At 43.9% G+C, this 12,846-nt stretch overlaps 2 protein-coding genes across 5 annotated transcripts in view; one reads left to right on the plus strand and one right to left on the minus strand.

Annotated features, from left to right (window-relative positions):
- Window positions 1–12,846, plus strand: part of TRAPPC12 (trafficking protein particle complex subunit 12) — a 217,103-nt gene that overhangs the window by 99,252 nt on the left and 105,005 nt on the right. The gene's annotated exons all lie outside the window — the stretch shown is intronic.
- The window catches only part of EIPR1 (EARP complex and GARP complex interacting protein 1), a 58,416-nt gene continuing 52,510 nt past the window's right edge, over window positions 6,941–12,846 (minus strand). For 2 of the 4 annotated variants that reach the window (XM_083607362.1, XM_083607361.1), the window contains one exon: window positions 6,941–7,264. In XM_083607362.1, coding sequence (XP_083463488.1) covers window positions 7,090–7,264 — 175 coding nt within the window. In that variant the 3' untranslated portion in view covers window positions 6,941–7,089. Of the gene's footprint in view, window positions 7,265–11,956; window positions 11,985–12,846 lie in introns of those variants that run through there. The other 2 variants (XM_083607364.1, XM_083607363.1) reach the window with 1 other exon arrangement.

Below are 12,846 nucleotides of genomic sequence, written 5' to 3' on the forward strand. Positions count from 1 at the left end.
TTCAGGTTAAGAACAGTTTCAGGTTAACGAATTAAGTACTTAACCCAAGGTACCACTGTATATACATCAGAAGCCTTTCTCTTGGGAATAACTGAGTCAGATATCCCAATAGATGAAAGGAATCTGTTTCTCTATGAAACTGCAGCAGCCTGTGTGGCATATGCAAGAAGTGGCAGGAGAAAACAATGGAATATGCAGAATTGGTGAGTCTAAGCAACAGAATAAGGGATCAAGAGGAAAGGGTATTCAAGGAAGATTGGAAAACGTTTGTAGAATATTAGAAGAATCATTGTAAACGAGTTAAAAAAGTAGCAGAATTAAATTCAGCAGTAAAAAATTACGCTGAGATGAAATGAGAAAAGGAAAAACACAAGAGTAATTAGAATATGCAGCAGTAAGGGGTAGTCAGAAGGAACCATGGAAGGGGGGGAAGGGAAGTCGGTGTTTAATTTAACATTCTGCTTTGTATTTGTGATTATGAAAAAATCATAAATATATTTATTTAAGTCTTTATCCAAAGCGAGAGCTCAAAAGCATGAAATTACCGGAAATCGTTATAAGCACAGTTGCAACTTTTTAAATGTCAAAAGTGTTAGGAAATCTCTTTAAATCTGATGGTAAGCATTTGAAAAGTTGTCTCGATAAGTAGCCATTCACTTTGTCGGTCCCCATGCACACCACTGCCCTCTAGCAGCCCAAATTTATCTAGCTAGCCATTCTGTAAGGTGAGCTAGGACTAGTTCGCCTGCTCCTTCCACTCTCCCCTTCTCACGGGGTTTTTCGTTCATTGCCTGCAATTCCCCTTTGTCTTTTTAAACCCCATTTTCCGTCCATTTTGTGTGCGTGTTCCCCATTTCCACTTCCCAAGCTGATGGTTCCCTGGTCCTGTCATTTCCAATTCACTTCTCGTTCTGTATTTGTCAGTCTCCCTTTTACCTTTCTCTTCTCCTTTGTCTTTTTCTCATTTTCCAGAACTCCTCCGTGTCATTTTCTTCTCACTTCACTGGTTCTCTCCCTGACTAAACCAGCAGGTGGAATAGATAGATAGATAGATAGATAGATTCTTTATTGTCATTACACACGTGCAACATTGCACAAGTGCAACGAAATTGGATGCCATCCCTTAAAAACAACAAAAGCAAAATGAGAGCAGAAGCAGTGTGCAAATTGATATGGAAAGTTATCTGTGGCTTACAGTTCAGCCGCAGCTTTTCTGCTAATCAGTAGGGACGCTCGTCCCTTCAAGTCCACTTTCTTCACTTTGGGCCACCTCACAAAAGGAACAAATCCGAGCACCGCCTTGGGAGTGTCACGGGAACTTTCGGCCAAAGCATCTATACTGGCCCATCACTCCCTAGAGTAAGGCATATACAACATTTTCACCCGAAACTAAGATAAATGCTGCGTTTTCTGTAGAGGACCAGGGCTGGGCAACTGTTAGTCTACAGCCAGATCCAGCCCAGAGCAAGGAAGGGAGAAGGGTTCTAACTGCTATCAAGCCCACTGTCTGAAGGAAGAACTGTGTGGCAGGAGCTGCCCTACCTCCTGGAATGAATGTTGCCACCAGCTCTGCTCCTAGATTTAATCGGGGATGAGGAGTGTGTGCTTCTGGAGATGAACTGCCAGTGACATTCAGAACTTTTGCTTGAGCTTGCTTTTCCTCCTCCCTCCCCCTCCCTTTTCCTCGTGTGTCTTAACTTTGTGAGTCTGAAGGCAAAAACAGTCTTAGGCTGCTGTGATTTCTAGATTTTTAACGTACATAAAAATGTAAGGCTGTCACCACGCAGCACCCACTGGAGGGTTTGTAGTGCTGTGTCACCATCCTGGGTTTGCATGGTGTCAGGGAGGGGAGCGAAAGAAAAGGCAGGCTGCACAGCAGTACAGTGGTACCTCGGGTTAAGAACTTAATTCGTTCCGGAGGTCCGTTCTTAATCTGAAACTGTTCTTAACCTGAAGCACCACTTTAGTTAATGGGGCCTCCCGCTGCCACCGCCGCCACACGATTTCTGTTCTCATCCTGAAGCAAAGTTCTTAACCTGAGGTACTATTTCTGGGTTAGCGGAGTCTGTAACCTGAAGTGTCTGTAACCTGAAGCGTCTGTAACCTGAGGTACCACTGTATAGGCTGCAGCATGGGAATGAGAGGGAAAGGACACTGACAGAGAAAAGTGGCGGCTTAAATGGATGGAAACTGAGAGATGGAAAACTGATTTTGAACTGCATCTCTCTTCTCTCCCCCACCCCCAACACAGTGGGCATGTTCTTCCCTCAGGCAACAGGGTCAACAGATCCTGATGTCAATCTTCCCTCACCCCTTCTTCCCTGACAGGGAGGGGAGTGCAATTTTGGGATCTGCCTCAGGTGCCAAAATGCCATGGGCTGGCCCTGCTCTTCAGCCTAAGTCAAGTGATTTGGCTACCCCAGCAAGTCTTCCACCGCCAAGGCACCTTGCTTTCCTTTCAGGACTTCCTTCTTCTTCATGATCCTTTTGTCTTCCTCTTCTGGCCGTCCACCATGAACACCAAGCACCAAACAACACGGATTGACCCTGACTGACATGCCTGCTATATGTTGAACTTCCAGAGCTAGTTTGTGAACTGAATGGGCTTTCTTTCTTTTTCTTTCTTTCTTTCTTTCTTTCTTTCTTTCTTTCTTTCTTTCCTAACCTTATTGTACATACACCTCTCGCCGACTACAGTGTTAGGAAGTATAGAGGACCAAAGCAACAACATGAGGTGAGATAAGAACAATCAGGTTCCTCACCACCACCACTTCAGATCAGAACACACGCATTTTCATTAACCAAAACGTCAGCTTTATTAACAAGCACAAATAACATAGAAAGGTATGTTCCTCCCTGCGTTGTAACACCTTTTGCTTCTGGGTGTGCACACAGCCTCCTTATTAAATGTTTAAGAGCACAAAGAAATAGAAGTCCATGGAGTAAACAGAGAAATGTTAAGTTTTAAGCTTTAGCGTTTCATTTTAAAGCACACACAAACATGCAGTTTTGGGCAGACTTTGCATCAAGTGCTAAACCTAAGTTAAGTACTGTAAATAAATACAACATGGTTCCTTTCCTTTCTATTTCATTATATGATACTATGGAATACAAACATCACACTATGCTTGTAATTATATGTAATAGGTTTCTTAATGGTGCAGGGGGTGGAAAAGCCTGAAGTGCCAACGCGAAAGCCATATTCCCTCAATGGCACCCATCTAATGGTGCACCTCTTTTAATTCCTCATTTATGCAATAAACATCTCAAAAGCCAAATGCAAAATATTAGAGTACGGGGGGGGGGTGCATGTTTTTAAAAAGTGAACACTATTCTATTCTTTTCTATCTTTCATTTGATGGCAAATGACTGTTCCCAATATTTTCAAAGCCGCTTTGCTTCTTTACACTTAGTTTGTTAAATGCAAATAGTCCCAAGGCACGGTCTGAAGATGCATTGATGCTGTAACATTGCTGAAGCTTCACATGGTATGACTGGGTTTGGGAATCCTGGACAGAATACTGCTGGGGCAGCAGTAGCGCAGTGGTCAGTTTCGAAGTGCAAGGGCTCACAATGTTTGCGCCAACAGTCACACCCAAAAGGAGAGCCTGTAGCCATATCCCCCAGGTGAATCGAAAACTGCAGGCAGCTGCATTGACCCATCAAACACCCACATGCTTCCCTAAGATGGAGCAATACATGATGCCCAATTTATTAGGATGAACCAACAGTCACAGAATAGTAAGCTGCAAGAGTTGGCATATTAGACTTAAGGAGGCCTTCTTTTTAAGGTGGATGGAATATATGCACAAAGAATGAAAAAGACCATTAGTGCAGGAACGAGGCAACACCAAACCATGCTTTAGCACACAAAACTATGGTTTGTCGTAATGTCTAAACCAACACCGTCTGGCAAAATATGGTTTGCCAGTGGCCAACAAATGAGGATTTGAAATTGGGAGTCTGAAGCTGGTTTGAAAACTAGTTTCATTAAATTGTCATATGATGATACATCTGAACTCATGGTTTGGGATGGTGCTTAACCCTTAGAGGCCACTGTCTGACTTAGCATCCAGAAATTCTCATGGAAGGTTTGAGGAGGAAGGAAATCACAAAAAAATACACTTTGCCTATAAATCTGGACCAAAAAGCATGGTTTAAGAGTCTAAACTATGGTTAGTGCAACCACAATTTATTTATATCTGAACAAACCCCATGCCATAATTTCAGCATGCTTCCATTCCACTCAACATAGGAAGTTGCCTTATCTGTCCATCAAGTCCAAAATTGTCTACTCTGACTGGCAGCAGCTCTGGCAAAGGTACTGCATTACATCTGCTTCTTGAGCCTACCATCCATGTGGATAGAAGAAGAGGAGTTTGGATTTGATATCCCGCTTTATCACTACCCGAAGGAGTCTCAAAGTGGCTAACATTCTCCTTTCCCTTCCTCCCCCACAACAAACACTCTGTGAGGTGAGTGAGGCTGAGAGACTTCAGAGAAGTGTGACTGGCCCAAGGTCACCCAGCAGCTGCATGTGGAGGAGCGGAGACGCGAACCCGGTTCCCCAGATTACGAGACTACCGCTCTTAACCACTACACCACACTGGTACAGTGAAGGTACAGTGATAAACTGGGGTCCAGGCTCTACGGGATTGTTCGATCATAGGGGGATCCTCAGTCCAGCTTCTTGCCAGCAAATTAGAAAATTAGTTCTATAACCCTATTACCATATCTACCTATAACATTGTTTTCAATATATGAAGGGTACCTCACTCCTTCCACGCGAGTCCACAGTGAAATTAGTTAAGGCAGATAACTTTCAACAGCTAAAATCAATTCATCCGTGCAAAGCTTAGGTATGTTAAAGTGAAAATAAAACTCACCAACTTTCTTTTTTAAACCCACTATTTCAAAACTCATTTCTTCATTAGCAAAGGTTTATTGCTGAAGCCAAGGAGAGCTCACGCTGTCCGCTCACATGAAGCATCTGCTTGATCAGGTATGAAATGGACATGATACCAACTCTTGAAGGGAAAGCTCCAAGGGCGATGGCTAATCTTTCAGGAAGTGCAGGAATTATTAAAATAGAGGCAGAAAAATACCCACCATGGACCGTATGAATCTGTACTTATTAGTCGGTCAAGAATAAAATCCAGCTTTGGGGTGTGTGTTTTTTAATGGGCTTTCCCTGTCCACCTCCCTTTTCCCAGGCCCTACAAATACAATTTTGTAATATCATTACATACTGGGAACAGCATAAACACATGAAAAATCACATTTCGATCCAGCTGCTGGGTAAAGACAAAGGTTAGGAATAGGCAGGCCCTTTCAACAGAAGCCAAAGCTGTCACTATAGCAACAGCAGGAATTATGGATCCATATTCATCTTCCCCTCCCAAAGCTAGTGGAATTATTTCCTAGGCCTTGTGGCCCCTGCACTTCCTGTTGTGCAATAACTGAAACACGTTAACATAACACAGATCACAGAATCATAGAATCTTATCTAGTCCAAGCCCCTGCAATGCAGGAATCTCAACTAAAGCATCAATGATGACCATCCAACCTCTGCTTAAAAACCTCCAAGGAAGGAGAGTCCATAACCTCCCGAAGGAGTCCAAGGCAGAAGGAGATAGGATCTGCCCATGCGATGCCCACCTGGTGGAAACTTTAGCCCACATGGCCCTTAAATGTAAAATGTATGATGATCTCCGTCAACAATTTCTAGACCATCTATGTATTCCAACATGGAAACCAGAGACAGAGGTTATACGCTTCTTATTACAGGGGAGGGACCAGGAGCTCACCAAGACAGTAGCTAAGTTCCTCTATTGATTTTTTCTTGCTGAAGTACGCTACAGGATCCTGCCCTTGCTGAAGACCCACAGGGGTGAAATAGATTGCTCACCTCTTCTTCCCTTTGGCAAATGACTGTACTGTTGAAATGGCGACGAAATCGCACTGGCCTATTTATTCTGAATGTTTGTATGTGATGCCAATAAAGGTTTCATGATGATGATGAGTCCATTTCACTGTCAAACAGCTCTTACTGTCAGAAAGTTCTTCCTGGTGTTTAGTCAGAATCTCCTTTCTTGTAACTTCAGAGCCAGGAGAAAACAAGCTTGCTCCGTCTTCCATGTGGGAGCCCTTGAGATATTTGAAGAAGGCTATCATATCTGCGGATGGCTCAGCCACACTGTACTGACTAAACTAAGTAAAGGTAAAGGGATCCCTGACCATTAGGTCCAGTCATGACCGACTCTGGGGTTGCGGCGCTCATCTCGCTTTATTGGCCGAGGGAGCCGGCGTACAGCTTCCAGGTCATGTGGCCAGCATGACTAAGCCGCTTCTGGCGAACCAGAGCAGCACACGGAAACGCCGTTTACCTTCCCGCTGGAGCGGTACCTATTTATCTACTTGCACTTTGACATGCTTTCGAACTGCTAGGCTGGCAGGAGCAGGGACCGAGCAATGGGAGCTCACCCCATCGCGGGGATTCGAACTGCCGACCTTCTGATCGGCAAGTCCTAGGCTCTGTGGTTTAACCCACAGCGCCACCCGCGTCCCTTGACTAAACTAAAGTTTAGTATTAAATGCAAACACAGCCTATGTCTATTTGTTTTAAGAGACAGAAATGTTTTAAGACACGATTTGGTTCAACCACAAACCTCCACTATGGAAACACTTAAGTGAAACTGAAATAGTTTACTTTGGTGTGAGTGTACTGGCAATATTCCATTTGTTTCCCTAAATATTAAAAAAAAAATTACAGGTAGATGCTCCCTTTGGGTTCAACTAATTCATATAGGACAACAGAGACCATACAAGGAAATTGTATAGCAATAGTCTCTTTATTTGTGTGTGTATGTATGTATGTATGTATGTGTGTGTGTGTGTGTGTAATGTCAGCGGCAAAACAAGAAAAACAGTTTTTAAAAAGTGATTTTCATATTAGTTCTTTTAATTTTCAAATATTTACACTAGAGGGAAAAGGGTTGATATTCCTTTCATGACACTTATTTGAGAAATGGAGTATTTCCAATTATCAGCCAATATTGAGATAATGAAGCTGAAGAAATGTGAACAGATTTATAACAGTATGTGGTATTTAAGAGCTCTGGGAACTCTGTTAATAACAAGCCGTCCATCATAACTTAACGAGGCAAATAGCCATGGGTCGGCTGAAGACCATTCCACCGCATAGACACTGTCTTCATGTTCTTCGTAGGTAGCTATTATGCTGTCCTGAAGTGGTTCTTTAATCCTAGAATTTAAAAAGAGGAAAAGGAAAAAAAGCAAGTGATTGGAGCAACTCTGATATATAAAGAGGTGTGTGTGTGTGTGTGTGTGTGTGTGTGCGCGCGCGTGCTATAAAGCTCCTCCTCAATTGTGCAGGTTTAGGGCGGGAGAAGAAGCTAGAGGAACAAATTTAGCAGAAATAATGTTGTATTCATAACACCTGAGGAGTCGCTGCAGATGTCTTCACATCAATTTTCCTGTGATGCTACACACACACACACACACACACACACACAGCCACTCTTACTACAGAATGATGAGCGTACCTACAAGAGCTAAGATGTTAGTATCTGCCTGTCTTGAGAGGCAATGGAGAGCACCTCCAACCACTGTGTTAGCAGCACCGAGGTATAAGGGTCTGGCTAGACCAGTGGTGGCCAAACCTGGCCCTCCAGCTGTTTTGGGACTACAATTCCCATCATCCCTGACCACTGGTCCTGTTAGCTAGGGATGATGGGAGTTGTAGTCCCAAAACAGCTGGAGGTCCATGTTTGGCCACCACTGGGCTAGACGATAAGGAGTGGTGGGAGGCTCCAGCTGGAACACCCTCCAAAAAATGCCTCAGAAGAGGAAGGCTCAGAGCCAGGGAAGTGGTGGTAGGACAGTGGATGAAGGGGGGGGGGGCAGAATGGTTGGATGCCGAACAAGCAACAGGCTTGTGTGTGAGAGAGGAAGAGGCAGAAAGCACAGCAGATGTAAGACAGGCAGCTGAGGAAGTGGGGGCTGAGGCTGCAACAGATCACAGGAGCCTGTTGGTCCTACTGTATTCAGCTCCCCTTCCCCCTTGTCTCTAAGGACTCGGAGACTTTTGCATGTAGCAGAACGACAAGAGGTTGCACGGGGGGGCTCTCCCCGTTGGAGTTTAAGACTGCAGGGAAAACAGCTGGACAGGGAGGAGACTTAGGGGAAAGTGAGAGGCACAGATGGTCAATTCTGGCAACTGATTTACTGGGGCAACTTACTTGCCCTGTACGTTTCTCTGTTTGTATTCTATTTCCTTGAATAAAAAATCAACTTTACTGCTCGTCTCTGAGTCTCCATGCTGACCTGCAGCTGAACCAGCCCTGACCTCCCCGGGGCGCAAGCCTGGGCAGTGTGTAAGGAGCTAAGAGAGCTGGCTAACATATTCATTAAGGAAGATCACAGCAAATCAGCTTTTCTTTCTCTCCTTCTCCTCAACCCACTTCTCTCTCTTTCTGGAAAACGTTGTTTTAAAAAGTTCCCAGGTTGCGTCTCTGAAAGAGCTAAAATACAGGGTATTTTAGTGCTCCTTCCTTCCACAGAAGATGTTCAAACATGGATGTCGTGGTCACCAAGTTGCAATACCAGATGATGTGAAGTTCACCTGACCTGCACGATTAGTCAAGAGAAAAACTGGAGGTGCTCACTGGCTGCCACACTGGCAAATAACGTTGGTACCCTGAAACTAAGGCTAAGGAATGAATATAGGTATTTTTATTACGAGATGCAGAAAATATGATGGCGAGGATATTGGGATGGAACGTCAAGTAAGACATTCTCATGAAGCTAACAGTGCAAAATATATTAGGAAGTGGATACTGTTTTTTCATTTACTTGGGGTGTTATGGAAGTGCCCTCTCAAGCAAAAATGTGGAAGACAGAGTATGTATGTGGATTTTTAGCAGAGAATACCCAGTTACATATTGTACAGAAGGAATGTGCTGTTTATTATATGATTTGCGCCAAGGGAGTGGGCTCCTGCTCTCGGCCTGTGTTGCCCAATCCTCAGCAACATTATTATTTAATAAATTTATATACCGCCCTACACACGCAGGTCTCAGGGCAGTTCACAGGATAAAATCAGAATATAAAAACACAGAATGCATAAATTCTACAACAAAGAGGAGGGATAAAGAGAACCCAAGGCAACCTTGCAGCTAGTTCACCTCGAGAATAAAAACAACAATTCCTGAACATGCAGGACTCTTACTTGATCAGGGTGTCAGAGGGGGAGGAGGGACAGCAGGACTGGGACTGTCCTCCTGCTGGGTAGCAAGGGCAACCTGACTCCTCTGTATCGGAGTCTGCACTCACACAGTGACTCTCAGCCTGTCCTAGAATGGCCTCCTTCTTCTGACCCCTGCTTGATCACTCATACCTCCTGCTTCTTGCTCTTTCCACCTTGTCCCTTCCCCATACTGCTCTCCAGTGTCCCACCACCACCATCCGGGTCTAAGTCACTTTCTGTGTCATCCTGGGGGGGGGGGGAGCCTAGTGCTCTAGGTCAGGGGGTGCCCACCTCATCCAGCCAGCCAGTCCCTGACGTAACTCAACATCCTGTTTGTGCTGCTGGAAGGTGTTAGGAGCTAGAATGGCTGCTTAGTCAGCCACAACAGCCAAGTTGCAAACGGCAGATTAAAACTGAAATCACATCCCTGTTGCTGAACGGCAAAACTAGAACACTGATGCTTTGCTGTGTCTGATGCTTGGCATCAAGAACCAAATAATTTAATCCCAATGTAGTAGCTATGGAAGTGAGAGCTGGATCATAAAGAAGGCTGATCGCCGAAGAATTGATGCTTTTGAATTATGGTGCTGGAGGAGACTCTTGAGAGTCCCATGGACTGCAAGAAGATCCAACCTATCCATTCTGAAGGACAGATCCTGAAGCTGAGGCTCCAATACTTTGGCCACCTCAGGAGAAGAGAAGACTCCCTGGAAAAGACCCTGATGTTGGGAAAGATGGAGGGCAGAAGGAGAAGGGGATGACAGAGGACGAGATGGTTGGATAGTGTTCTCGAAGCTACCAGCATGAGTTTGACCAAACTGTGGGAGGCAATGGAAGACAGGAGTGCCTGGCGTGCTCTGGTCCATGGGGTCACGAAGAGTCGGACACGACTAAACGACTAAACAACAACAAGTAGCTATGCAACAGAACAAGGAGCAGCATGAATGTTAAGTATGCATGTGAGAGAAAATCAGCTACGCTTTAAAAAATATATATACTTTTTCTTTTCTTTTCCTGGAGGCTACGTCTTTTTAGTCTCCCACACACACCATTCCCAGATCTGCTCTTCAGCAGACGCACCTGGCTGACGTGAAAAGTTGGTCACGTCCCCAGACGACAATGTGCCTCGCGCGGTGCTCACCCACTTATCTCAGACTCCATTATCCCAGAGATTTCAGACGTCTCCGAATAAGCAAGGGAGCAATGGATGGCACACGCCCCTATCAGGGGACATGGCCGACTTTCAGTTAACCAGGAGCTCGGGTTAACCTGGAGTTCGATAAACAGGCAACAGAGGAAGCTGCTGGCTTGCCCCCACTTCCTTCAGGCCAGATGCAATGCACAATTGGATGCACGAATGTTTTGTGTAACAATTAAACAATTAAATCGCGGAGAGATGTATGCTAAAGAATGATATACCGCCTTAGCAGAGAGATCACGGTTGTGCATTATCTGCTCCACTCGGCTATTTATAGTCCTCTCAAATTGTTCTGTCTTTTGCTGAATCTCCCTTTGGGGATTAAAGTATGCTGGTAGCAGGCAGAATGGAGAAGAAGTCTCTCCCCGCCCCCTTCTTTCTTTCTTTCTTTCAAGTGAAGACCACACAAGACTGCACTTCAGGAAGACACAAAGGGCTTATTTTCTGCCAAATGTTGCCTAAGCTTCAGAACCTTGCTGCTGATGGAACAGAGTGGCAACCTATGATTTTTCTCTTGGCGGAACGATAATGGCATGCAAATAAGCCTGACAAAAAGTTTATTTAAGAAACCGCAAAACAGGGACAGGGCAATCAGAGTTTCCCCTTCTGGCACCGCAATGCATAACACCTTTATGGTGTTAAAGCCCTAAACAGCCTCGGCCCAGTATACCTGAAGGAGCGTCTCTACCACCATCGTTCTGCCCGGACGCTGAGGTCCAGCGCCTTCTGGCAGTTCCCTCACTGCGAGAAGCAAAGCTACAGGGAACCAGGCAGAGGGCCTTCTCGGTAGTTGTGCCCGCCCCGTGGAACGCCCTCCCATCAGATGTCAAAGAGATAAACAACTACCTGACATTCAGAAGACATCTGAAGGCAGCCCTGTTCAGGGAAGTTTTTAATGTGTGACATTTTAATGTATTTTTATTCTTTGTTGGAAGCCGCCCAGAGTGGCTGAGGAAACCCAGCCAGATGGGCGGGGTACAAATATTATTATTATTATTATTATTATTATTATTATTATTATTATTATTATTGGGCAGTAATATGCTACTTGAATGACAAGCCCGAGGAAGCTCTACCAGCCTAGCCAGGAATTGCATCTGGATCCCACCCTCTCTTGGCCCGCAGGCGACCATGGTGGGTGGTGGTAGGTAGACTCAAGATTTCATACCAACAGTAGACAAAGCTTTATATATATGAGGGGCTATCTGTAGATGGTGGGAGGGTTGCAAGGGGCTACTGGGAGGAAGAGGAAATTGCCAAAAATTACTTTCCTATCATTTCCGCTGACAGAAGTCTTACTCTCTGCTAAGCAAGACCATTAGATACAAACCCACAGCTAATGTTCAGTGGAGGATAAGATTATCCAAGGCCTTGTCTATTTCTGTCTTTAAAGAAAACAAAAAAAAACAATTAAGCCTGTAGTCAAATATTGGAATACATATTTTACCTCACCTTTTCATCCATGAAAATCCTCAATAAGGTCATCTATCATATGTCAACTCAGTTTACCTCTGTAAACTAATCAAAAAACAACACTTCAAACTATTCAGGCTTTATTCATAAGCAGATGTACTGAGCCCTGGATAATTTCAGTTGCCTTTCAATATCTTTTTCAACTTTTTTTTAAGATGAATGACTATAAATGTACACTGTATTCTATACTGTATGTGCCCATATGAGAGATTTATAAAAGATTACAATGCTTGCTCACTGCTGGAGGGTAGTTTCTTTAAGAAAAAATACACACACCTTGAAATGAGATAAACTGTGTTTTTCTGATTCTGCCATGCAAGTCATCATAGAAAAAAATATATTTGGAAACCCACATTCTCAATAGGCAATAGGCATCTCTCAATAGGCAAGGATGATTTGACAGTTTCCTGAAGGATATTATATGAGTGCACACAAATAGCACATTAAAATATTCCTCAAGTTAAAATATTTATCATATTTATTTTATAGGAGTTACTCTGCAGTTGTAAGTGTTTGCAACATGAGTTCTGCAATGCTTCAAAGACTGTTTTCAGATTATGACCAGATGCAGACTGCATGGCTGCGTCATCAAAAAACTTTTTGCTCCCTGCTCTTGCTGTTTATCATCTAGCCTGATGAAGAGTCCTGAAGAACTCAGAAGTTTGCACATTGTTTTCTGACATACTGTTTGGCCTATTAAAGTCTTAATATGGATTTTGGAATGAATTGCTGAATTTGCTAAGCACTAGTATTCAGATCTGAACCGAATGAGAATTAATAAACAACAACAGCATACCAATAAACAGGGACATAATTCACATTTAAATAATGTTACACTCCTTTAGTGCAACTTCGTCTCATACGGCACACAAATAAGAGCGGCATTTCATATGCAATTCTTGATCCA

Source organism: Podarcis filfolensis, assembly GCF_964270895.1.
Source record: "Podarcis filfolensis genome assembly, chromosome: 3".
NCBI classification, from domain to species: Eukaryota; Metazoa; Chordata; class Lepidosauria; order Squamata; family Lacertidae; genus Podarcis; species Podarcis filfolensis.